The sequence below is a fragment of the Carassius gibelio genome, chromosome B9 (assembly GCF_023724105.1).
Source record: "Carassius gibelio isolate Cgi1373 ecotype wild population from Czech Republic chromosome B9, carGib1.2-hapl.c, whole genome shotgun sequence".
In the NCBI taxonomy this organism is placed as follows: Eukaryota; Metazoa; Chordata; class Actinopteri; order Cypriniformes; family Cyprinidae; genus Carassius; species Carassius gibelio.
The window spans coordinates 22,957,906-22,984,170 of record NC_068404.1 but is presented as its reverse complement, the minus strand read 5'-3'; the positions used below and the strand labels follow the sequence as shown (position 1 = coordinate 22,984,170).

At 35.4% G+C, this 26,265-nt stretch overlaps 1 protein-coding gene across 1 annotated transcript; it reads right to left on the bottom strand.

Moving 5' to 3' along the window:
* Nucleotides 1-1,228: 1,228 nt before the first annotated feature.
* Nucleotides 1,229-25,511, bottom strand: LOC127965461 (von Willebrand factor C domain-containing protein 2-like). The gene is made up of 4 exons (XM_052566273.1): nucleotides 24,909-25,511; nucleotides 22,972-23,429; nucleotides 10,579-10,708; nucleotides 1,229-1,846 (listed from the first exon to the last, which is right to left on the bottom strand). Exons 2-4 carry the CDS (start codon nucleotides 23,359-23,361, stop codon nucleotides 1,695-1,697), a joined length of 672 nt encoding a protein of 223 aa, XP_052422233.1. The 5' UTR covers nucleotides 23,362-23,429; nucleotides 24,909-25,511; the 3' UTR covers nucleotides 1,229-1,694.
* Nucleotides 25,512-26,265: the final 754 nt, after the last annotated feature.

Sequence of the window (26,265 nt, the reverse complement as noted above, 5' to 3'; positions counted from 1 at the left end):
TTCATGGAAAGTGCTTGCCACCTCAAATACTAGATCCATTCTTATATGAGTTTTCTTATATGAGTGATGCAATGAAATAATTTCCCAGAACAAACACTGAATAATCTTCATTTCTCAGCTGTGTTTCTCTTGGGCCATTTTCCAATTACGTGGTGTAGATCTACCTTATTCCTTCTTGTTCCGCTAATTAAATAATTCAATTCGAACTTGTCATTAATCATGTTTCTTAATGAATAAGTTCATACCCCCTAGTAATACTAAAACTAAATATAACTCTTACTTAATAAAAGTGGGAACACAGGGGCTTGTACAGGACTAGTGGAGGTGTGGTTTTGTTTATGTAATGTAATGTGTGCTATGCTAAAATATCTCACTGTAAGCGCAGACAAAAATGATCAACTTTATCTTCAGAGGATTGAGGTGGTATTTTAAATGTTCTCATTGAGCACTCATAATCATGTGAAATATACAAACACTGTGTTTAAGCAGCATTAGCAACTTATAAAACTAGTGGCGAATCTCATGAAACCTTTCAAGAACATCTAGATGTCAAAATCAAATGGAAAATAAGAAATTGTATTTTGCCCAATGAAACTGAAGATATTTTGACACTTAAGCATATTCACTCTTAAATTATCATTAAAAAAAAGCTAAATACTTCATTATCATTAATTTAAGATTAATGTAACTCTCATTAATGTAAAGTTAAAAATGTATTTGTCTATTCTGATAGGATTTGTTGTACGTTATAATGATTTTTTTTTTACAAATATATAATTTGTTTATTTTAATAGTTGAACATATTAATTTAATATTTTAATAATAGTATAATTTTATATTAATTTAATACAATAAAAATATAGTATTTAATTTGTAAGAATATAATGAGAAAAAAACTATTTTGAAAGAAATGTTAAATGCGAATTGCAAAAAATGTACAGTGATTCTGAAAACAGACTTTATTTTATGCAAAGTATCATTTCTAATTTTCTAATCATTTCAAAATTAAATTGTAAAATATTTTTGTTGGAAAGTATTTATATATTACGGTAGTATTTGTTGTACTTTTGGATGATTTTTTTTTAATTATTGTTTTTTCAGTATATCATTTGTTTATTTTAATGATTTGTATTATTTGATATTTTAATAATTTGATAATTTAATATTCCTATATAAATTTAATACTGCAAAAATATTGCACTTCATTAGTCTAGAATCTAATAAGATAAGAAGCCTGTGAATAATGTGGAGTTACAAAAATAAATAAAACAATTTTCAGGCAAATTTAAAATGCTAATTTTGACAAATTTTTATAAAAAAAAAATAAATGTGATAAAGATTCTAATGAATTTATGCAAAAGGATCATTTTTAATTTCATTCTCTTGATTTTGGAGTGAAAAGTTTTCATGAGGTTCACCCTAGTATGAACTAATCACAAGAGAAAAATGTGTCCTCAGTGAAAGACACTTATTATGACTCTGCCAAGGACTTTTATGTGTGTGTGCGTGTGTGTGTGTGTATATCTGCGTGTACAGTATGTCCCCATGTATCTCAGCATGTCCAGCCATCTCAGTTTGCCAGAGGAATTGTTCTCCTGCCAATCAGTCCCTCGTTGTCACAAGGTGGGCCGTCCCTCCGCCGCCAACCGTGTTGCACATCGCATAGTGTCCCTCCCTTCAGCTCCAGAGGGCTTCTATGATGACGGCTGACCGTTGAGACACTCCCGGCGCAAGCACTGCGCAGGCTTCCACCAGTCTCCGCTGTGGCATCGACAGATGGTGCAGTCGTCCACCTTCACTTCAATGCCAGCTGGGATGATCGTCGTGCCAGCGAAGCAATTTGGACCTGTCACATGGGGAAAAGGAGGAGATTTTAAGGAAGCAGGAATGAGCGAGAGCTCGCAGGAGCCTCTTTTGGGGGGGAATGCCGGAGTGACTCACGGGAGTTGTGAAGACAGAACAGACGTGGATGTTTTTCACAGCCATGCACCGGTGGACTTGTTTTTGTAACACTAAAGCTCTTTTGCTCCTCTCTTTTCCTTCCTCTCTAATTCTCCCCATCACACACCCATCCTCTCACTGGGATGCTTTGCATTCTAATGCGCCACAGGCTGCAGGGGCTGCTGAACAGTCACGCTGGCTCTATATGTGATCTGAGCATGCTCCATTCATTCTCTTCTATTGTGGCCTTCAAGCACTGTAGACCATGAGCTGTGCATAAAAACGTATTACATGGTATAAACCAATGAATCACTTTTATCAATCAATCAATCACTCATATATAGTTAATTTAATCATGACAAACTATATATTGTTGGAAAGGTCTAAGACTTCTAAATAGTAATTTTACCATTTTTTTGTTAAAAAATGATGTAGGAAAAGTTATACTCTGTGAGTTATAGCAAGAGTGCACCTAAAAAAAAATATCTACATCATAACAGGAGTTCTAACCTTTTTCACGGGGAGTCTTCTTAGTTGCCTTTTTCCCTATCACGCTTTAGAAATCATAAGAAATTACATATCAATTGAAAACTTAAAATGTCAAAATTCATCCTTTGAAAGCCATTTTAAACATTGCATTTCCATGGAAATGGTACTTTAAATGGTTACAAAATGTGTTGGGTCATGAATTATAAAAATTCAAGTTTGGATAGTGCACTTTCACATCTATGTTCAGAAATGAGAGTGACAGTTAAGGGTTTAAGGTCAACTCTTTCATTCAAAGCATGTTAAGGCCAAGTTGTAGTCAGAAACCATTCAGAAATGTGAGGTCTAGTAAGATTTTTTTTTCTTTCTTTAAAGAAAAGGATACATTTAGCAAGACTGCATTAAATTGATCAAAATGCCTTTTCTTTGACCTTTTGTTTCATCAAAGAATCCGGAAATAAATGTGTGTGTGTGTGTGTATATATATATATATAATTTTTAATTTTATTTTTTTAAAGACAGGGTGCTAAAATTGTGTAAAAGCAATTAAATTTTAAATATGCATCTTTATCCATTATGATTCTGTTCCATGGACTTAATGACCCTTGGAATGTGCCCTATCAAGTGCTCTATCTAGCAAAATTGCATCTTTAGCTGATTTTGTTTGGTCTGGTTTGGTGGGATGGTCAAATATACAGTTTAGCAGTCATTAAACAATATTTGACCACATAATGCTGTGACTGACCAAGTATGATCATCATTTACACGAACACTTAAATTTTTATGCAATTCCTAACTTCCTTCCCCCGATGAGCAGATATTAGTGGCCTGCTGTGGATTAAACCCGAAGCGGTTGGTATAATTGCTTCGCAAATATCTGTGCGTTTATGTCCATATTTACCCATGTAGATTAGCAATGATCATTTCTTAACGATAGCAAATGAAAAGTGGAATAGGCTGACTCTATATGTAGAATTAATTCCTGTGATGAGTTTACGCAGTAATGCTTTTAGTTTTTAACCATAAAATTAAAAGCTGAGCACAGCCACCATTGTCTGAATGTTTCTAATGATTATTTGATGTACATACCTTGCAAGGAATTGACATGAAGCCATCAAATTTGTATTTTATTTTACAGAATAAAATTATATATCTACAAAAAAAACAGGGTTGCATTTTATTTAACATGCCCTTGTTACATTTAATAACGGAGTAATAACATATTATGTAGGGGGAATTTAGGTATATTTTGACACCTGCCATTGAGATGACTAGGAAAAAATGTCCCAGTTAACCCTACTTACTATTGGATTAGAGTTGCATATTATCATGTATAATTTGTTATTACTAAAATAAGTAATGTACATGTAACATGGACATTAAAATAAAATGTTAACAAAACTTAAGTTATACATTAATAAAACACATCCTTGCATTTCTTAAAGGCTTGACTTCTGTTTCTACTAAACTGCACAATGCAATTTCTAATATTTATATTTCTGTGAGTGGTACATTTCTTTGTCTTTATAGCCTACAGTCTGTGTTATAGCACTTGACCTCTGGTGACCTCAAGGAGGACAGAAGCTGCAATCAATGATTACTATAAAATAAAATCTATAACAAGAGTCAAAGTATGTGTAGAGCATCATCAATCAATGTAGTTTAGTCTAGCATTGTCCAGTTTAAGTTCCATTAAATATTAATATTAACTTGTGCCTGTACGTTCAGGCTACAATGGTTGTACTTATTAGTCTCAGTTTTGGGATGAGATGTTTTCACACAGTAGATACATATCTTATGAACAAATTACATATCAGCATAAACCTTGAACCCAACACCTTGTGGGCATACAGAGTTCTTTAGAGATAATTGTACTAGTGTGATAAATAAGATTATTGTGGATTTACTCTAATAAAAGGGGTTTAACAGAATACCTGCAGTGAAAAACGTAGGCGTATGATTACCACAGTTCAGACTTTCATTTATTTATTTATTTTTACATCAAGATTTTTTGTAGGTGGGATCAGATTGGAGATTTAAGCTAGATTTTGTTTAACAAGATACAAGGTACTGTGTTTATTCACTTGCTTTGCTGATCTCCAAGTTGCAAATTATGGTGAATTATTAATTCATAAGGGCTGACTCTGGGCAGTGTTTTGGTTCTGATGATCTGTTAAATATTATATAATGTTTTTAATTGCCCACATCAGTAATCTTATTTGACACTTATCAAACTTAATAAGAGCTGATTCAGATTGTACCAGATTACATATTTCATTAGCATTGCAAGTTTTTTTATTAACATATACAGTGCTTTGCAGGAAGCTAGTAACCTGGCTAACAGGGAACATTCTCAAAATGCTCTAGCAAGGTTTTCCTTGTTATGTTATGAACAAATGTTCTTTCAGTAATGTTAATAGAACCTTTGTTTAAAGTTATTTGAATCATAATATCCTCAGAATGTCCTCATGGAATGATACAAAGAAAGAAATAATTGATGTTTTGAACATTCAAAAAAAAATTAAGAAATAATGTTTTTGGAACATTAGCAACCGTTCATTAGCAAATTGGTTGTGGCAAGGCAAGGTCCTGTTTGTCGTATTAGATCTTCTATGGTTGTCTTATTAATTTAAGTTCTTTATGTTTAGCTATACATTTACTATCATAGATTGTGTGATGCCTTTGTTAAATAATATAAAATATGGACACCAGCCACTGATCAATCAGGTCTTATTAGAAAAGATTACTATAATGACTGTGATCTTGGTCATCAATAATGATCTGCAAGAGACCATATTTCATATTGAATCCTTTGGAAATGGGTTGTTTAAGCCCCTCACACTGTATGGACATTTTAAGCTTGATTTGAAAGAAGCACTACTTCAAAATATCTTTTCTGTGGAGCCTGGAGGATCTCAAAGTGCCACAGTTAAGCATTTCTTTGTAAACAGAAATTTCGTCTACATAAATACGCTAGACAGATTTTTTTTTTCCTTTTTGCAAATGTAGTTGCACTATGATTATTTGAGAACAAGATCTGAATAAGTTAACCATCAGCTCTGAAGAAGTGTATCCACCATACCTGGCCCATTAAAAATCAACATTTACAGAAGTAACATTTCAGCATAGAGTATGTGAAAGGCCATTCTTGAGGACAAGCAAGTCCTTGAAAAGTACTTCTGGTTTGATGTGGCAGTATTTCCTGAAATATAGTCCTCACTCTATGTCAGTAAAAGTCAGTGGTGCTGCACATTTCAAAAAGAGTTCAAGCTTCATGACCTCCCTTTTACTGTGGGGGAAAACAACTAGATTGCCTTTTAACCACATCACAGACATGTTAATAGACTTGCAATAGGGCGGCAGGGTTAGCGGTGCACAAATTGCTTTACTGCCTACAATATTCTGCATGCTCCTAAGAGACCTGATAGAGTCTTACATGCACTCAAATATTTGATTTCCATCAGTAAAAATTATGAGCTGTTGGCAAAAGTGCAAAAGCAACTGTTTCTTACTAGCCTAGCCGAGAGCAGTTATTCATCATCCTATAGAAAAGAGTGTCACAAGTGCAAGGACACCTTGGCCAGGCGGACAGGTACCAAACAGATAATGGATAAGATCATGCTCGATGCCATTACTTAATGACCCAGACATCTGTTTTAAGACTACTGGTTTATTAAGAAGATCAGGTTCTTGATTACAACATAATGGCACATTGTAAGTGATAAGGTTGTAAGATGTGTTTTTATTAGTTAATGAATGTCAGTTAAATAATTAGAATGAGAACGCAATATTATGGAAAGAGGACTCGATATTTTAGCCAGAAGCAATGGTTTGAAGTTTAAAATTTCTGTTCTCATTAAGAAAAAAACTCATCTATATCTTAAATGGCCTGTAGGTAAAGCAAATTTTGATTTGTGGGTGAACTATTCATCATACATTCGGTTTGGACATTCTGACGGCACCCATTCACTGCAGAGTACCCATTAGTAAGCAAGTAATGTATTACTTTATTACTTACATAGTAGTAATATTGCAGAAGTACTATTATATATATATATATATAATTATGTATATATATATAATTATGTATATTTTTTGTTCTTTTGTCATTATTTAAAAAAAATCTTCATGTTTCAGTTTTAGATTTAGTACATTTACTTTGAATTACTTTTATTTTTCTTTACTAGTTTAATTTTAACAATAACAAGACTGGTCCTATAACATTATTGAGTGTAGAAACCAGGAAGTGCTTATCTTCAATAATATACTGTAAGATCTGGATCACTTTACATTCTTTCTGTTGAAGTCTGAGTAGAAATAAAATCATATTGTATTATTTTCACACATTGTGATTTAGTGATTTAATACATCATGTGATTTGAATAATATGATTAACATTTGAAATCTTGTGTTTCTTTCATCTCAGATATCAAGGCTAAAAGAACAGAAGGCATAAAATCACATTGAATCTGCAGCTCTAATGTTGAACGGCAAAAACCACGAAAGTGATTACTTCTGTCTTTAAACAAAGTTTCTTAAGGGTCTTCACAGAAGGTCCCAAAAGTGAACTGAGTGAAAAAGACCATCTAGATCTATTTGAGATGGATTCCGTATGGATATTTATTCATTGCAAACAGGGCATGGAAAAATATATGCGACTACAACCAAAACATTGAACTGCAGCTCCTTCACATTGAAGCATGCAGTGCAATCAAACTATATATTTACAACATGTTTCAGATCATAGCCATCACCATAGGTGAAGTTACTCTGTTGCAGTGGAGGCCCACGTCATTGCCCTCAGATTAGCCTGCAACCTACAAGCAAGCAATTACTATGGTAACCACTGAAGCCACTGAGAGATGATTGCCCACGATTGGCTCACCCACATAGAAACATGCCCAGCTGTCTTTCCAGCAGTGCACAAACTGAGCTTAGTACTGCTGGACAAAGTTCTTGTTAACATGGGTTTTAAAAGGCTGCATCATGTGCCAATGTTTAGAGGCATAATTTGGTAATTAGCATCAGTAGGACAGCCAGCACATCACTTTTTCTTGAGGCTATTTTTGAGTTATTGAGGTTCAAATTCAGCAAAAAAAGTACTCCATTCCTGCGAGGTTCATTAAGAGAGGCTTCTTTTATTTTGACATGACATGCGAGAGTCAGATGTGAGCTATATGTTTATGGAAGTCGAGAATTGTGCTATAAAAAGACAATGCAGTCATGTCTGACTTTTGATTGACTGAGGCTTGGCATTCCCAGTGTCATTGTTGATCCTCTGCCAGCTCCGTCAATTCTGGGATAAATGTCTCTTGACATTTACCGTCTCAGTTTGTCCATGTGAAACAATCGGAGAGAGGTTACATGACAGACTGTTCAGAACAGCTCTTGACCAACGCTATTAGAATTGATTGAACTGCGATAAAGTCTCTCAAACTAATTATTTTGCCTTTCTTCCTACAGTTGCAACTGAATAAAGCCAGGCAAGTTCCTAGATAATATAATCTGTTTATGATGTCATTTCAAACCAAAGGCATGATTAAAATGAACAGCAATAGAAAATTCTCATTTTTATTTAATATTTCACTTATTTTTTTTCTCCCTGAGGCCCACTTATAACAATTAGTAAAGTACCAAAAACTGACAAAGAACATTTTTGTAACCCATAAATTCAAAAAGGCTGTTATGTCATCCAGAACTGAATTGAAAATGCTTTTTCATTGTATTATACTGAGATAGCAAACAGGTACATTTAATAAGAAAGAAGCCTTTTATGCTTAATAAGGTTGCATGTATTCGATCAAGAATAGAGTAGAAATAGCAAATTTATGAAATATTTGTACAATTTAATAAAGCTGTTTTTCTTGTTAATAATTTAAAAAAGTTATTTATTCATGTTAAAAGCTGAGTTTTTCAAGCAGACATTTTTCCGATTTTAATGTCACTGTAATTTCATTATTTAAAATTTAATGATTTAAAAATCATTGTAAATCCTTGCTGATCTGATGCTCATTATTGGCCAGTTTAATGTGTTGCTACTGAATAATAATATTATAATAATATAATTACTGAAATGTTTAACTTTTAATACATTCTCTTGGACCAGAGTGCAAAAATGCTTCTTTTCCAGAATGCATTACGTTTATATTTCTTTTATTTACAATTTGCTAAATTCCTTTTCCTGTTATTCCATCTCAACTTCCTGTAGGATTAAACCAATTCATTTTAAATACCAGTTTGTGAGTTGAAAAAGAGCCGAATCTTAATTTCTAAACGTTGACTGATCCTGATGTAAAAGGCATCTTTGCATGAGAAACACGTTCCGTAAATGCCGTACTGGAGGAGAAGGTTTAAGGTCTGAAAGGATGTTTTCCGATATATGTAATCCATTGAACACTTATATCTCTAAGTATCAAGTAAAATGTGATTCTTCCTGATATGATCCCTTTAAAGATCTTGGAAGCAGACTTGGTTATTTCCTCCAGGGGATGGGCTCCACCGCAGCTTCCCTAAAATGCCAGCACCACAAGCTCATCACCGTGCCCTGTCTGCCTGGATTAGTTCTCTTCCAGGCTGTAGGCGAGGTTTGTGTATCTGTGCGTGCATATCTCTGGGTGTCTTTCTGCGCTAGTAAAGCAGAAAGTCACAGTCGGTCTCTATTTAGCAACTATACCTTACACCACACTTCTGATTGTAATGTGGATCCTGGAGAATGTAGGTCAATGTGTGCCAGAAGGGATAAAGGAGGGAATTTCATAGATTTTAAAGTTGCACTTAGAAGATTAGATATGATTTTTCTTTACAAATCTATTTTCAAACATGTCTCCTGAGGCGCTCCGAAGAGCGGCAAGATTTCTTTAAAACTGAAGACAGAAACTCGGCTGCAATTTGTGAACCTGATTCAGTTTTATCTTGTTCAAATCTATTATGTCAAAAAAAGGGTTAGCTGAAACTGTCATATATTTGTATACCTTTAAAGCCTTCTTATGTACAAGTGGCTGTTCTTTTAAAACCAACACTTGATTAAAACTATTTGTATCTATTTCACAGTAGCAGCATAGAAAAAATAATTGTAAAATTTTCATGTTCCCAAACTCACAAATTTTGGTATTTCTAAGTATTAGTATTATTATAGTTTGTTGATTTAGCCATCATGTATTGGATTTTTCTTTTCCAATAATTGCTAGTTAATATTATCGCATTTAACTTTTTTGGTATTCTGCACCCTTTTACATTTGTAGCGTTCCCACAGCCTATAATGGTCAGTTTTTGGAATAAATACTGCAGAAAATTATTCACAAATAATGTTTTTTTTTTTTTTTTTTTTTTCACTTGAAAACTGAGGTGCATAAGCTCAGAACAATGAGGCCTACAGTCGGTTTCAAAAAGTTAATATAAAACCTGAACTGAATTCTTACTGAAAGAAAAGTTGACAAAAAGATTGACTCTATGATTTGGTGATAAAATAGCATAATAAGAGATTTAGAAGCAATTTTTAAAAGGCTGGTCTTTTCTGACTGGGTACACCAGAGTAAATACAGGGTTTTCAGCACAACAAAAGGGTTAAATTTATGCCAGGTTGTTTGGCCTATAAGCATTGTGCCGATCAACATTTTATTTATCCCACTGATTCACTGAGCTTACACTTTGTGTTTGTGCCTCTGTATTGGACTGACTCAGGGATATCTCATGCCCTTGGCCATCCAGCGAGCCATTGGAATCCAATAATTGTAATTTTGGAATCGGGCCTTGCTGACTAGTGCATCAAGACACAGGAGATAGAGGAGTCCCCTTTAGACAATTAATCCTTCTTAGCATGGTCTTAATCAATGGGACACTGTTTATCTGAACCAAATTTCCCCTGTAATTGAGCAGGGGATTGCTAATCAGAGCTAGCTAGCTGGTGACACTGAAATCTAATAGAAAGTTTGAGTGGGTTTTAAACAACCTGTGCATGGAGCTGTCTGTTTATACCACACTATCACATCCACCTCACTGCTATTTCTTGAACACTGATACATGCCAGTCAGCGTAACAATTCGCCTTCCTTTGGGATTGTATAGAGAGTCCTCTAAGGAATTCTCTAAAGTACACCTTGCAGGTATTTTCGTCTTCTCCATAAACCTATAATAAGAAATAGGCAGTTCTTACCGTTTTTACAGATGGGGCAGCACTGTTCTGGCTCATACACTGGGTTGACGCACTCTGGTACTGCACAGTCAGCGACCACACAGTGCACCTCGTTATTTGGCTCACAGCGACACCATTCACAGGGTGAAGGCTGGGGAGACAGAGAAATACGATACGGTGAGAGAATGTTGCAGGTAAGACATCACAGTAGACACAGTCAACATCAAATCAAACTGACGCAATTTTTATATATAAATGCATTCTAATACAAATTAAAGTAGTATATGAAAGTGCTAATCTTTCTCCCTTATTTATCCACCTCTCTAACTTACTGGCTACTTTGTACACTACAGTTCAAAAGTTTTGGATAGGTAAGAATTTTTAATGCTTTTGAAAGTAGTCTCTTATGCTCAATGAAGACTCTTATGCCAAATTTACACTGCAAAGGTTGCACAGCAGTGCTTGGAAAGTGGCATTAGGTGCTTTGCAAAGACTATTTAATGCTGCAACTTTTTAAAAAACTGATGTGGGTCAGAGCAGGCATAATTTAGTCTGGCTTATGTTCATTATGTTTTTACACAATATTTTGAGCAGGCAAAGGGTAGCTTTAACTCCGCATTGTAAAGACACCTCAATTACCCTCTTAAGGTTATTTATTTGATCAAAATACTGTAAAACTATTATTGGGAAATATTATTGCAATTTAAATATTACTTATTGCTGCAAAGCTGATTTTTTTTATAAGCAGCCACTAGTCCAGTCTTCAGTGTTTAATAATTCTTTAGATTCAGCGATCAAAAGATCTCTCAGAGTTGAAAACAGCTGTTTGTATTTCTTTACTGTCACTCTTGATCAATTGAATGCATGCTTGCTGAATAAAAGTATTTATTGCATTTTAAAAGTCCTTCTCCATTGTTCTATTATTTTAAATTGATTCGTTCATCCAGATTAAAAAATGGTTGCATAATATTTCATATTGAATTAAATGGCCCCTTCTTTCTTATTAGAAATAATTTATGTTAGCAATAATTAGTTTGATCTCAGCATGTGTAACGATATCTTTGGTATTGCGGGACTTTACATTTGTGAAATCAGCTTATAATTACTAATCATAAATAATTAAATCAGACAGTATCTAACCAGTGAACAACAACAGATGTAAGTTGAGACCATTCAGTGCATACTTGTCAGTGGAGATGGCCCAGATTAATATGTGATTAGTCCTACATTGAATGTCTGTAATAAAAGACACTATTCTACCTGCTGAATATTACATGGACCCCAAAAGGCCATAAAATATTAAGTTTTAAACCCATATAGCCTACTGTGCCTTGTAAAAATATTTAGACCCTTAACCAGTTCTCTCTTGCAGAACTGCAAATCCCACACTGAAATGTGGTTTCCTGTGATCATTTCTAAAACTCTACATGTATTACTTTATTATTCCACAGATTTTAATATTCTGCAGAAGCATCTTTTGCAGCAGTGCCAGCTTTAAGTCTATTGGAGTAAGTATGTACCAGCTTCCCACACAGTTCAGGTATGTTTTTAGTCTATTCTTTGTGGTTGCTGAGGCGAGTCAAACGATGCTATACTTCACAGTTGGTATGATAATGTTTGCTGGTGGGCAGTGTTAGATTTGCATTTCCCAAATAGGTTTGAATTTTGGCTGAAGTCTTACCACAAAATCATGCGTGCTAGCATTTATATTTGTTAAAGGAATAGTTAACATATGTGTTTCTTACAAACATGCATCTCTTCATAAGACATTAACATTTTTATCAGCTGTTCAATGCAGATGGTCCATTGGTGAGCAGGTAATTTAGTGCTTAATTTCTGTTCTAATGAAGAAACAAAGTCATCTTGGAAGGCCTGAAGGTAAATCCTAAGTAGATTCTGATTTGTGGGTCTTTTTTTTATACATCCATAAACTCCATAAACTTCTTCTTCTTTTTTTTTTTTTTATGGACATTTGTTCCCTATTTGTGCCACAATGTCCATCAGTGCACTTTTTCTCTGTCCTCAGCTCCTGAACCCTGCAGCCTCTTCAAAGTGATTGATATCCTCTTTTTGGCTTCTCTCACTTGTCTCGTTTATGTTCGCACAGAGAGTTTTAAGGTACAACCTTTTCAAGGAAGTGTCTGGGTGGTTTGATGTATCTTCCATATCCTGATAATTGAACCAGCCATGTCCACTGGGACATTCAAACTCTCGGATATTATATTGCACACTTTTATTCTAATGTATGCACTTATTTCAACTTCCACAGTAGTATTTTTGAAATATTCTCTAGTCTTTATTTTCACAGCAGTCCTTTAGAATAATGGTTCCTTAACTGTAGGGTTCCTCTCCAGAGAGTGTGGAAGTTATTTTAATGATTCACAGGTAGAGGCCAATTGTGAGGCAGCTTTGTCATCATTATGAAAATTGTTTCCTATCTATGTAAATTTAGAAATTATGCGGCATGGGGGTTGAAAATTTATGCAAAGAGCATATATATGTTTTTGCATTACATAAAACATAATAACAAATTTTAAATTTCTGTAGTTAATGATAAACATTTTCTGATATAGACAGTAGGACTCTATGTATGTATGCCTAGGCCACAGTCCGATTATCTGATACATATTGCACACAGAACTGAAAAGCACTTTTTAAATCTGACTTTAAGATCTTATATGATTGGCTGACTTTACACAAGCTCTGGGAGTTGGGAGGAACATGTTTATTTCATCAGTCTGCCTGGAAACCAAGTCGTGTTTACAGAGTACCGGGATGATTCATCACGCACTTGTGAGCATGATTCAGCAAGCACTTGTGAGCAGGATCTAATCACTGGATTTGCAAGCGGTTAGTGCCATAGTAACATTTTTTTTTTTTCAAATTGTTTTATTTGTGGCAACAATCAAACTAGTATCTTAACTAAACATGAACAGACCTGTATGTTTTGCTTTGTATATTTGAATGTATGTGAAATAATTAGCATTTATTTATTCCAGATTCCAGATCCAAATTCTAATTACAAATATTATACACATCTTCTGCTTTTTATGTTTTTTATTTTTATTTTTATTACTCATCAAAAAAAAAACAAAAAAACACTGTTTCTGCAAAAATATTAAGCAGCACAATGGTTTTCAAAAAATTAAGAAATGTTTTTTCACCAAATCAACTTAATATGATTTCTGAAATATCATGTGACTCTGAAGACTGGAGAAATGGCTGTATAATTAAATATCAGCTTTCTCATTACAGAAATAAATTGCATTTTACAATATATTACTGTAGAAAAGTGTTATTTAATAATTCGCAATATCACTGTTTTTAGTGTATTTTTTAATTGAATCAGTTCAGCATTGGTTGGCATAAGAGACTTATTTCAAGAACATGCTATTATATATATTATATTTATAATATAATTACTTATTTAATAATTAAAAGCTTAAAATCTTGAACCTTGTATTTGAATAAACTGTGATACATTATGGTAGCACTCTAATGTTTTATTCATGAATTTCCTGTATTCACAGAGGTGACACTGACTCATGTCTATGCCAGCGTGGATCACAGCTGAAGGTCTGGAGGACAGACAGAGATCAGGACCTCTGTCCTGGCAGCGGTCATGCCCTTTAGTCTCTGCACACTGTGTAAGTGGCACGGACACTAATAATCCTCTGCTCTCCATTGATAACAGCATCCAGTCCAGTGGGACAGGAGCTTGCGAACTTGCCCATACAAATCATTTGTTATTATGCCAGCCTCTTCGCAGAGCCAACACAAGGCGAAAAAAAAAGGATACAATGGGCAGCAGTGGGTACGAGCGTCTGGTTTTCATAGTGTATACTGTAGAGAATGTTGAGATTAACATTCTCTCTAAAAAACGAACTATGAACTTGAACCTTTTATTCTGATAAGGGCACTTGAGTAATGTCTTAAATGGGTATTATGATCAAATATATTCATTCAGTACAGGACAAGAGGGTCAAAAAATGTTCTGCTGAAGAGACTCTTTGTGTAGCTAGGCCTGGATCACTCTTATTGTAGAAGCTTTACTCTTCGCAGAATTATCTGCTTACAGTATTATATATAATTCAGCAGCATGGCTCCAACAAAATGTAAGCAAATCAACTGAAAGGAAAAGCCAGTCATTTCATGAAAGGAGTACAATTTCCCTGCTTAAAAATACAGCTTAACCAGAATAAGGATGCTTGCTGGTCTTAGCTGTTTTGGCTGGGCCTGGGCTAGCAGGTCTCAAAACTAGGCCAAGCTGGCCTTCAGCTGGTTTACCTGCAATAGATGTAGGTTTATTCAAATTATAAGCTGACATATGCCTAAAATCTCTCAATAACCAGCTAAACAGACCAGAATCAGACTGGTGTAAGCTGTTTTTTCCAGAAGGATTTCCAATGCACTGAACTAAAAAAAGTCAAGCTTAAATATATAGATTCTAAATGAATAATTCTTACATTTGTGTATATGCATTTTTGCATGATGCAGTATTTATAATCGCATTGGACTAAAACTTACTGATTTGTTTAACACAAGGTATAACTACGTCTCAAAAATGTTCTGATAATATTGTGGGATTTTTTCACACTTTGGTATACTTGTGGTATTCCAAGTCAATTCCCAGTATTCTACAAAAATAGCATATAAATTTTCCCTTTTGCTCTTTTACTACAAAATACTGTATTCAATATTTTTTATCAACTGTTTGGTATTTATTTTTGTAAATGATTAATCATAAGCCTTGTTGACCTGAGCTTATGCACCCTAGTTTCTAAAGGTGACTGTTGACGAAATTATCCACAATTAATGCTTTTTCACTCAAAAACATTTGAAATGTTTTTCTAATATTGTTATTATTATTATTTACTGTTCATAGAATGGCTCCATTTATTCTCAAGTAGATTACTGACTCATGGTTCTTAGCACTAATTATTCCAAATGTTTCAGTTCACTTCACTTCAGAGAGCATGCTTGTACTGCTTCCAAGGCAACTGGCCATTCGTTTTGATGTGTGACCAATAGTGGTTTCATTTACTTTGTCTCTTGGCTCTTATTAACAAGCAAACCAAAGTAAGCATATCCTGCACATGGTGATAACAGTGACAACAGTGCTACATGCATCTATCTAATATAAACTCTATCTCTCTTTCTGTGTGTGTGTGTGTGTGTATACTCTGTTCTAAAAACAGTATTAGCAGTAGGAGAAAGTTAACTTATATGAAAAAGATTTACGAGAAGTCGTACTTCCCATGTAATCTTAAAGCAGTCGCTGCTGGTGTAAAGAGAGTGTTGAATAATGTATTTGGCATTCTGCAGGTAGTGATCTCAGTCTGAACATTTATTGAAAGGCGGATGACTGTATGAGCACAATAATCTGTAACGGCACAGGGTTACACGTGTAAAAGGTCGTCTGTGACATTTTCGGTCTGTTGTCCGATTACATTGATTACTTCATGGCTCATGTGATTATAATGATTTCATTTCTGAGGAAATGCCTCTAGTATTAGGATGAGTTAGCTAATTTTACACCTGACCAGTTACATTTAGATTCGTCTACGCTGTAAGAGTCAGTTTAACACTGATGGTTTTATCTCGTCACGCTGCACAGAATGAGGAAGCATACTCTTTTCTACTCCAGTGGACAATGACTTCTTTAGCCTGGGCCTGCATTGTTTCAAAATCAACCAAGATTCAAGAGCTTTTCAGTAACTATTAGCATCACATGATCCTTCAGAAATCATTCTAAAACGCTGATTTGTTCCTCAAGAAACAGTTGGAAACATTATGCTGCTTAATATTTCTGTAGATGCGTTTTCCACAGGATTCTCTGATTAAAAGAGTGTTCAAAAGAACAGCATTTATTTGAAATATGAATATTTTGAATTTATTTGAATTATAAATGCTTTTACTGTAACTTTTGATCAGTTTATATCATCCTTGTTAATTTAAATATAATAATAATAATAATAAAAAATATATTATATTTATTATTATTATTATAAAAAAAACTTACTGGCCCCAAACTTTTGAATGGTAGTGTATGTGACTTATATGAATGGTTACAAAGTTGAAGAAGAATGATGTGCATTGTTAGTATGAGTGACATGATCTGTAGAAATGAAAAGATTAGTTCACCCCAAATTAAGAAAGCATCATTATTATCTCACCTTTGTTTTTTACTATACCTATTCTTATATACAGTATATTTCGTGAACCAAAATATGAAAAGTTGTAATATTTATGCAGCTTGTTTCTGCATAACATTTACAGTGACCATAAAAGTCAAGTTTAAAAATGAACAAAACAATTGTCGATAAAGTCTTCATATGACTTATGCCCAATCAAGTAGAAGTAATTATTAATTGATAACACAAATCAAATTATATTCTATAGTCACTTTCATCATTATGTTATGGTATTTTGAGTCAAACACTATTTGGTTAAACGGAAATTCCAGAAGACAAAATGACATCTGGGAAACATTCCAAACTGTGGGTTTGGAACGCCACGAGGGTGAGTAAATAATGACAGAATTTCCTCCATGGGGCTTCACCACAGAATTGTGTGGGCATGCTGGTTCCAAAGTGGTAAAAAGATGTTCAAACCGGTTATATTCACTAATGGTGCCACTGATGGCTCATGTGCACTGAGCTTGAGTCATCAGATCCTCATGAGTTTAAGCACAGATGCTGAGCTGCATCGTTCTGACAGCATTCTGGGAAATGTAGTTCCAGACATGAGGGTGACTAAAAGGTTCATGCGAAATGCCTTCAGAAAATGTTAAAGATCACGGTGAGTTGCAAAGGTTGAATTCTTATGTGACTATGTTAAAACAACACCAGGATCGAGGAATACAAGACAGAGAGGATGGAGGGAAAATGAAGATACTAAAGTGACCACTGATTTCAGCTCAAAGCAATTGAAATATGAGATTAAACTTTTCTGAAACCATTTCATAGTTCCAGTTTCGGCCGGCCTACTTGTTAGCTTTTAATCAGTGTTTTAATCAGTGTTTTAAATTAAAACCATGCTGTTCCTCAGGCAGTTGGATCAGAAAATCAATTTAAGCAATTAATTTCAGGTGCTTTTTATAGCCATTTCCTCTCACAGGTGTCAGAGTTTGCGAGTAAAGTCACTAATTACTGCTCAATGTAGCATGTTCAGATGAGACGGCAACTTATTTTGTGTGTATGTGCATGTGAGAGAGAAAAAGAGAGATATATGTTATAGTTGAAACGTTTCTAAGCAATAAACTATAGAAGCCTGTTTTAAATAAAAAGGGTCATTAAGACTTTTTATCTCACAATTCTGAACTCTAAATTTGTACTTTGTTTCCTGAAATTCTGAGAAAGTTATTTTATTTTTATTTATTTTTTTGCCACAGAATAAAAAATAAAAAGTTATTTGTGACATTTTATGTCACACTTCTGACCTTTTTTACTTTTCTGTTTATGTCTCACCGATCAGACATCTCTTCTCAGAATTGCGGAAAAAAAGGAAAATCTAAATTGTGAGATGAAAAGTAACAATTACCTTTTTCATTTTTCTGTCCTTTAGTGGAAACAAGCTTCCATATTAAACCAATTACGCTACATATATGTTTTAATAAATTGGCAGTCTCTAGACAGTGATAGACAGCCTTGTTTTTGATGGAATTTAAATTGGCATTTCATCGTTGAATATTCAGCATGAGAAAAGCACTGCTGCCTGTTCTGAGATGCCAGCGCACTGTTCTATTGTTTAAACACTGAGCGATATTTGTGACAAGACAATTCAAAACCTTGAGGTAGCGAGAGAGTTATCTGATTCATTTACAAAAACAATGTTTTCTCTGAACACTTGAGGATTCAGCAAGAAAAATCCAATGAAGGTGCCCACATACGAGACCTTATAAAATAATATGTCTAATTTTATTTTGAGTATTTTATTATGTATGAGCCATTTCCTCACATCTTCATTTTCTCACCCTCTCCCACAGGTATTCCTCTCTCTGGTAATCCCAGGCACACAGACGGGATCGTTCAGAGCTCACATCCCGGCTCTAGACTTTCTGCCTGGGATCTGAACTCACCCTATAGCTCCGGCCTCTTGCTTGCAGCTGAGCAGTGGCTGGGGGTGGGGGTGCGGCGGTGGAGTGGCTCCCTTCCACAGCTGCTGGGGAACCCTGTAGGTGAAACACCTACTGAGGGTAAGTTTCAGAGCTCTTAGGGAATATAACACAACAGCAGAAAAGGAACCACTACCCCCCAGAACCCCAATCCCACTGCCCCCTAAATATTTACCACTTAATCATGTGATGTGTTGTTACACTCCTAGTGTTATATATATTGTTCTTGGGTAAGGTGGCACCAAAATGTATTTGGACACTTTCTTAACATTAGTTACTATCAAACCAAAAAAAAAATTGATTATGTGATTAGTTTTAACTAATAAAATGGTCCCAGTCCTCTTTGGGGTCAGTAAGATTTTTTTGTTGTTGTTGTTGTTATTGTTTTGATCTTTTAAGATTCTCTTATGTTCACAAGACTGCATTACTTTGATCAAAAATACAGCAAAATATTAATATTATTTTAAAATTAAATATTATTACAATTTAAAGAACCTGTTTTTATTTTTAATATTTATTAAAAGTTAAATACTCAGCAGCAATTACTCCAGCCTTAATGATCATTCAGAAATCATTCTAATATGATCATTTGAAGCTCAAGAAACTATTATCATCAATGTTGAAAACAGGTATGCTACTTTATATTTTTAGTGTAAACCATTATTTTAATAATTTTTTGATGAATAGAACGTTCTAAAGAACATGTATTGTAACATTGAATGTCTTTACAGTCACTTTTGATTAATACAATGCATCCTTGCTCAATAAAAGCAATCCTCAATATAATGCATCCTTGGTCTATTCTATTCTATTCTATTCTATTCTATTCTATTCTATTCTATTCATTTTGGTCTAACTTATTAAAAACACACCTTGCTATGTGCACTGTGCTAGACTAACTGAGACTTGTCACAGCACTTGTATATTGTTGCTTTCTTGATAATATCTTACTGACCCCACATGTTTTAACTTTAGTGTATGTTAACACTTGTGCTTGCTTAAGTGTGCTTGCATTTTTGTTTTTTCAATGATCTAATACATTAATACACTTTTAATTGATGCATAAATGTCCAAATAAATGTAATAATATTTTTATACAACCTTAAATATTACATTTATTAAAATATTTCACAAATTTCTTTTATTATGACCTAAAAGAGCAGGTTTGGTATCCTAATACACAAAGTCCAGAAAGAAAAGGTGCATGTTCAGAGCAGTGAAATAATGGTCTTTTATAGTTTATTAACTGAAGGTTTTGATTGACAAGATGATAAGAACATGCTCTTCCTGAACTTTCACTGGAACATTGTAAAAATCAAGACAAGTATCGGAAGAGCTATTGCATGGTTTAGAAGTGATGTGATTAACGCTGTTGTGTTGGTATAAATCCTACAGCTCCTTCAATCACCCTCAGCCTGGAAATCGTGACATTTAAAAAGCCACATAACTGTCCGGGTCAAGCTGGGTTGAACATGGGTCAGCGTTCATCACTTTGATAATGCACTTCAGGTCTTTCGTTTGGAAATCCGTCACTCAGCTGTCCTCTGCAGCGATTAGTAACAACAAAAAGCTCCACTGACTGATTGGTCTGCCTCATTCTACAGTGAAAAGCCTTCTCCACGTGTAAGATTCATATCTCAGTGGGGCTCCTCCCACTCCTGCAGAGCCAAGTAAATACAGTCCTCGCCAAAGAACGGCTGAGGAAATGCCAATGTAGCCCACACCAAAGGTTACCCTGTCGGCTTCTCTTAATTGGATCAGCTATCAAGCACCGTGATGCCCTTTGATTCCCATTCGCAGCTGGACCTCAGTAGTTCCTTTTTAATTCAAAGAGATCTCGCTGGACACTATTGAGCGATGGTGCCTCGTTTGGTTAATGTGAACGTCAAATTCAGAGTGGAAAACTGATCAAAAAGGGATTTCTGCTAGTTATGAATTGCTTGGCTTTGTTTATGGGTTTTCAATCAGGGTCTCTTATGAGAGGAGGTAATCAATAGAGCCAGATAAACCGTTTCAGAGGTAATAAAAGATCGTAAGTTATCCTTCCACTCAAGGTTGGAGAGAACATGCGGTATTGATGGAGCTGATCTTTTTATCAACAGACTTACATGGGCAAATATGTCTAGCTGAAACATGCACTTGCATCAAAAAAGAGCTAATTGGGCAGCTAACAAAGATGGATTCAATTTAAAAGTCTATGAGACCCTTATTAAAAAGAAACTGCTTGACTTTGGCACTCTTTCTCTATGCCAATTATGTAATTTAACCTGTTGCTAGCCACAAAAAGTTTCCTTAGATGTTGGTCCCTAAATGAAGTGTCAGCTTTTGTAGATTCTAATTTGATTGGCACTTGTTGGACTTCTAACAAATTAAAAACACAGTCTTTGTTTATTAAGAGATGTGGCTAACGTGTGTGAAACTGAATACAGCTTGACACCTCAAGGAAAACACTGTGTATTGCAATAAAATGCTGATTTTGTCAAAAAGCAGCTCTGTAGCTGGCCAGCCCCATGTTGATACAACAGAGCTGGTGAGTGATAATATATCAGATGTTGCTGGATGGGAAATTCATCACCCAGTGTGAGACTGAATTGCACAGACCTTCCTCCCCACTGTAAACCTGATATTAAACATAGTTTGGGTTTTGATCTACTGGTAATATAGTCTAAGATAATAATCTTTGCAATACATTTAATGTCAGGTGTCAGGTTGCCTAAAAAGGCCTGAATTTACATTATCTCAAGATTACAATCAATGAAACAGATGTAAGCATGAGATGAATGTTAACGATATCTTGTTCTGTAGAGAGAGAAGATTCAAGATACATGCAGAGCAAAGCCGTGAAAAAACAAAAAAACAAACCTCATTGCCAAGATTAAATACATAATTACCAATGTGGCAAGTGAAGTATAAAATATCAGAAACATCAAAGAACATATCTTATGGTCTTTTCTTTCTACATAATATACTGTGTTTACACTAAAATATCTTTTTAAAAATAGGATTTTTGCATGGTATCTAAATCTAAATATTACATTTTTTATTTTTAATTGCAAATTTATTCAACTAATAAATAAATAAATAGACATTAAGGTCACAATGTAATAATATGCGAGGTGCGAGGTGGAGTCCAAAGACTATTTTTGTATGTGATGTTTAATGCTATGCTCTTTGTTGATACGTAAAACTTATATTAGAGTTGCACTTGCTCAAACAGCCCAAGTTAACCCTGGAAATGAGCTTTGTGGGTACATTTTTAATTTTATGTCATCAGTTGCTTTCCTGGTGTTCCAGCTTTCAATTCTCCTAACATGAATACTTTTGAGAATCTTTCTGTTATGTGAGAATTAAATGTGTACAACCTGCTATTTTCAACTCTGCTAGTGGAAATGGACCAAAGTAAACGAGGGTTGATGTTAGTTATGTTTTATATACACTACATATTATTAGATAAAAATCTAGTACTTGCAAATGCTTGTTAGACTACTTCTGTTAAATATGTGCTCTGCTGATATGACGCATAACACCAAAGAACCTATAACATGTTAGGCCTGATAAAGCGGGCATGAAAAACAGAATGCATTATTTGTTTATTAATTCTACGTCTTAAGAATCTCAAATTGGCTGAATGGTTCATCTTGCAGCACAACATTCATGTATCTATGTATGGCTGATGGGTCTTTTTAAGAATGCTTCAGTGCTTTGTTGTATGATTGATGGGTTTGCTTTCATCTTCCGATCAATATAAATAACTTGAATTTAAAATCAAGAGAAAATGCACACTAGTTTTAAATGGATTACTTTGTCAAGTGGATTGTTTCTGTGGCACAGCTCTAATCAAATTACAGTTGATAGTGATGGATAGGGCTTATCATGATGAGCCTCTAAGAGTAAAATAAGCATAAAACTATCCCACAATATCCCATACTGCACTCCTGCAAGGACCCACCCACGCAAATGCATATATTTAAGGACACAATGGTGCAATGGTGTATATGTGGTATTGAATGTCTGATTTTAACATATGATGCCAGAATTTGAAATATATTGTCATGAATGCTGTTTTGAAACATTTGTAAAACTTGCAGGCTTGATTATTACATTCAAATTAGGCCTTACTCCCTTTAGACATTGTCTATCCATGTGATCCTCCACTGCAGCCTATATGGTTGACTGGACTCACTTATTAATTAACCAAAGGTGTGTAAGATACACAATGCAATGCTAAATTCATAAAATAGCCCCAAATATGTGCATATAATTTTTTTTTCTGGTAATGGGAGGCAGCGTGATCCTACCTTGAACTCCTCCAGGATTTTATACGTCTTCCCTCTATATTCACAGAAGTTTTTGACCTCCTTGCATTCGGGGCAACATCCGTTGTGTTCCACCTTGGTGCACTTGGGGTGTATTTTAGGACACTCGGGTTGGTCACAGACAGGACCGTCCTCCGTGCACACGCACGGGCAGTTCGAGTGACCCGGGAAGAAGCGTTCTCCGAGCTTGTACACGAAGCCACTGTCATCCACGCAGCCTTTCCCTCGGTAGTCATCGAAAATGATGTCATTGTTGGCAGTTCTCTCAGCCTCGTCCACGGCGGGATAGTCCTCAGGGCCGACAGAGGCCGGCGAGACAGCGGCGTTCAGGGCGAGCAGCACGACGCAAATCGCCGGGAGAAAAGGGCCCATCCTTCGCCGCGGCAGTCTGACGCATTCAAGGAGAGTGTCCCAGGTCCCTTAAATTGCAAGTCTCCATGCTGCAAAGAAAGAACACTGAAAGAAATGTAAACAACCCGTAGCTTGATGACATGCGTTTTCTTTATGTTAACTGATAAAAAAGATCGTCACACTGTAAGTTAATAATGATCTAAGTACAGTTTGCTGAGAGTGTAACCAGGGATGAATGGGGAGTGTTGTAACAATGTGTGCTTTTCCTTTAGCAGTTATGAAATATATGACAAATCTACAGTAAACTGTATAAATAAGTGTCAAGTACACAAGGTGCCATTACCTACCTTTCTACTGGTGTCAGTTGTTGTGTATGAATTTGTTGTGGAAGTCAAATTGAATTTAATTCAGTAGTCATTTAATTGTATATCTCAAATGTTAAATATGGGGATTATTTTGGATTAAATATTATAATTTTTAATCCCTCCCCATCTGGTCAGTCGCGATGTAAACATGTAGATAGCTGGTCAGATCCAATCTGAATGAGCTGGTTCAGGGCATCACCAATTTGCAAATCAATTTGTTAACCTGACATTTTGCTTTCTTTCTTTTTCCCTTGTATAAAACGTCTACTGCCTTTTCGTGAGATGGTAATAATGTATGTTAGTGATTATATTCGTGTAGCTCATTTCTAATTGGTTAAACTGATGGTATTACAACTCACCCAATGTTACAGCACTCCCCGGTCTCCCATACTGGTTAATCTCTGGTAAAGATCTGCCATTTGTTCCCATCCAGAATGCACCGAAGATACCCATGGACTGATGAAGAGTCAGCTCATGTGAACGAGGTGCGTTTTCCTAATACATTATGTGTTGGCTCTGGTACTAGTAAGCTCTGTATCAGGAGGGGGTGAAGATATTACCTCAAAAGAAAAGCGTGTGTATGTGAAAACAATCCCCGAAGAACAAAGGCAAATCCACAAAAACAAAAACCCAGATGATCACTGCCATCAGACGGTGCTCAGCAAAGTTAGCCAGGATATCTATTTCCCAGGGACAACAGGTAGCTCTCCAGCTTCTAATCCCTCATAGCACTGCAAATAGGTGTGCATTCACCATGTCCGTACATTTCTACGCTCTGAATTACATTTACTCCAAGAGCCCTGAAGAAACGACACGGTTTCTGTGTCATTAACGAGTGCGTAATGGGCTTCGGTCCAAATGCCTCTTCACTCGTGAAAGCTCGAGAAATTAACCATGAAACAGCACGGTACTGTGAGATTCTGCACTTAGAAAATCAGAGGAGCTGCCAGAGGAAAGCACTTCAAAGAAAGATTTATTTATTTTTTTTACATTGAAAGATAGTCTAGTATTGACAATACGTCTAGTCTATGATAAAATGACTACCCCTGGCATGCTGAATGTATATGTGCAGACAGTCCTTGCCTTGAATGTAGAGAAAAATTTATTTTAGTAATTCATATCTTCGTGAACATAATTATTATTGCATTGAAGTATTGCAATGAGCACGAACACATTTTAACCAAGTGGCTGGACTCGACTTACCGCGTTGAAATGTCTGGTTCCACTTTGTTGGAATCGTAATCAAGCGAGCAAGTGCACCTTCGTGATGATAAGACCACAAAAAATCATTCCAATTCGAGTTGGTGCAAAAAAATGCCTACTCCAACAGAACAGATAATCCGAATGTCTATAATATTTACAAATGTAAGCTGATCATGCCCACTTCAGAAATGACATATCCAGAAACACAATTATCCTTCCCCGATCATTAAATGACTTCTCAGAAAATGAAAAAGGAAGAGGAAAAAAAGATCCAAAACATCTGTACAAAATGCACTTCCTTCTCGTGATCACCTAGTCATCCGCGGCATTTAAATCATCTCCCAAATACTGCAGGTGGAACAGTATAACGCCATTTGTTCTTCGGCACCTCCGCCGAGAAAACATTTTGATGTCAAGTTAATAAACGAGAACTGATTCGATATCATAACGTTTCCCCAGTGCGAAAGTAAGTTTATCTACATTGGAGATGCTCGTGCTGCCAGAGCAGGCAGAAAAGCATCGTCTGAGACAGCGCTACTAAGTTGAGTGCGGAGAGGAATGAGAACAGAGGAGCGTTTCATCTTCAATAGGTCGCCTCAGTGAGTTCAGCACCGCGGACAGCGCCGGATCCGGAGTTCAGCACCACGGAGAGCGCCTGATTCTTGATGAATCGAGCTCTAGTCGTCTCGTTTCTTCTCTAATCAAGAACGATTTTATGAAACGTGCAACAGGACAGTCCCTCTGGACCTTAGGAAATCGTTTGCTACTCTTCTTAGTGTTTTCGTTCGTAAATATAAAGAAGTTATTGAATCGAGACCAGTCACTAACTGCGGATTTGAGCAACATTTTAATGGTAATTATAAACTGACAGCAGAGAGATATGCAAAATTGTTGTGCAGAAGGTAACCTATAGGGGCCACTGCATTACTGTATTTGATAGTGAGCTGAGGGTGGGCAAAGCAGATGTTATTATCTGTGCCTTCTATGTCCTTTGTGAACGTGTAAACAATGAAAAGCTGACACTAAGTTTTACTGTGTGTTGTTATAAATCCATTTCGAATGCAGGGGCTTTATCTATCTATCTATCTATCTATCTATCTATCTATCTATCTATCTATCTATCTATCTATCTATCTATCTATCTATCTATCTATCTATCTATCTATCCATTCATCCATCCAACCATCCATCTGTATTTATAAATATATCATATTTGAAATTGTTTTCCCAGGTCGGGTTATGTGTTATAACCCCCCCAAAAAATTACACTGATGTAAAATTGAACATCTTTTAAGAATAAAATGGAATGACTAGTTAAGTTTACCTGCTCTGAACTAAAGTACAAATTCTACAAATG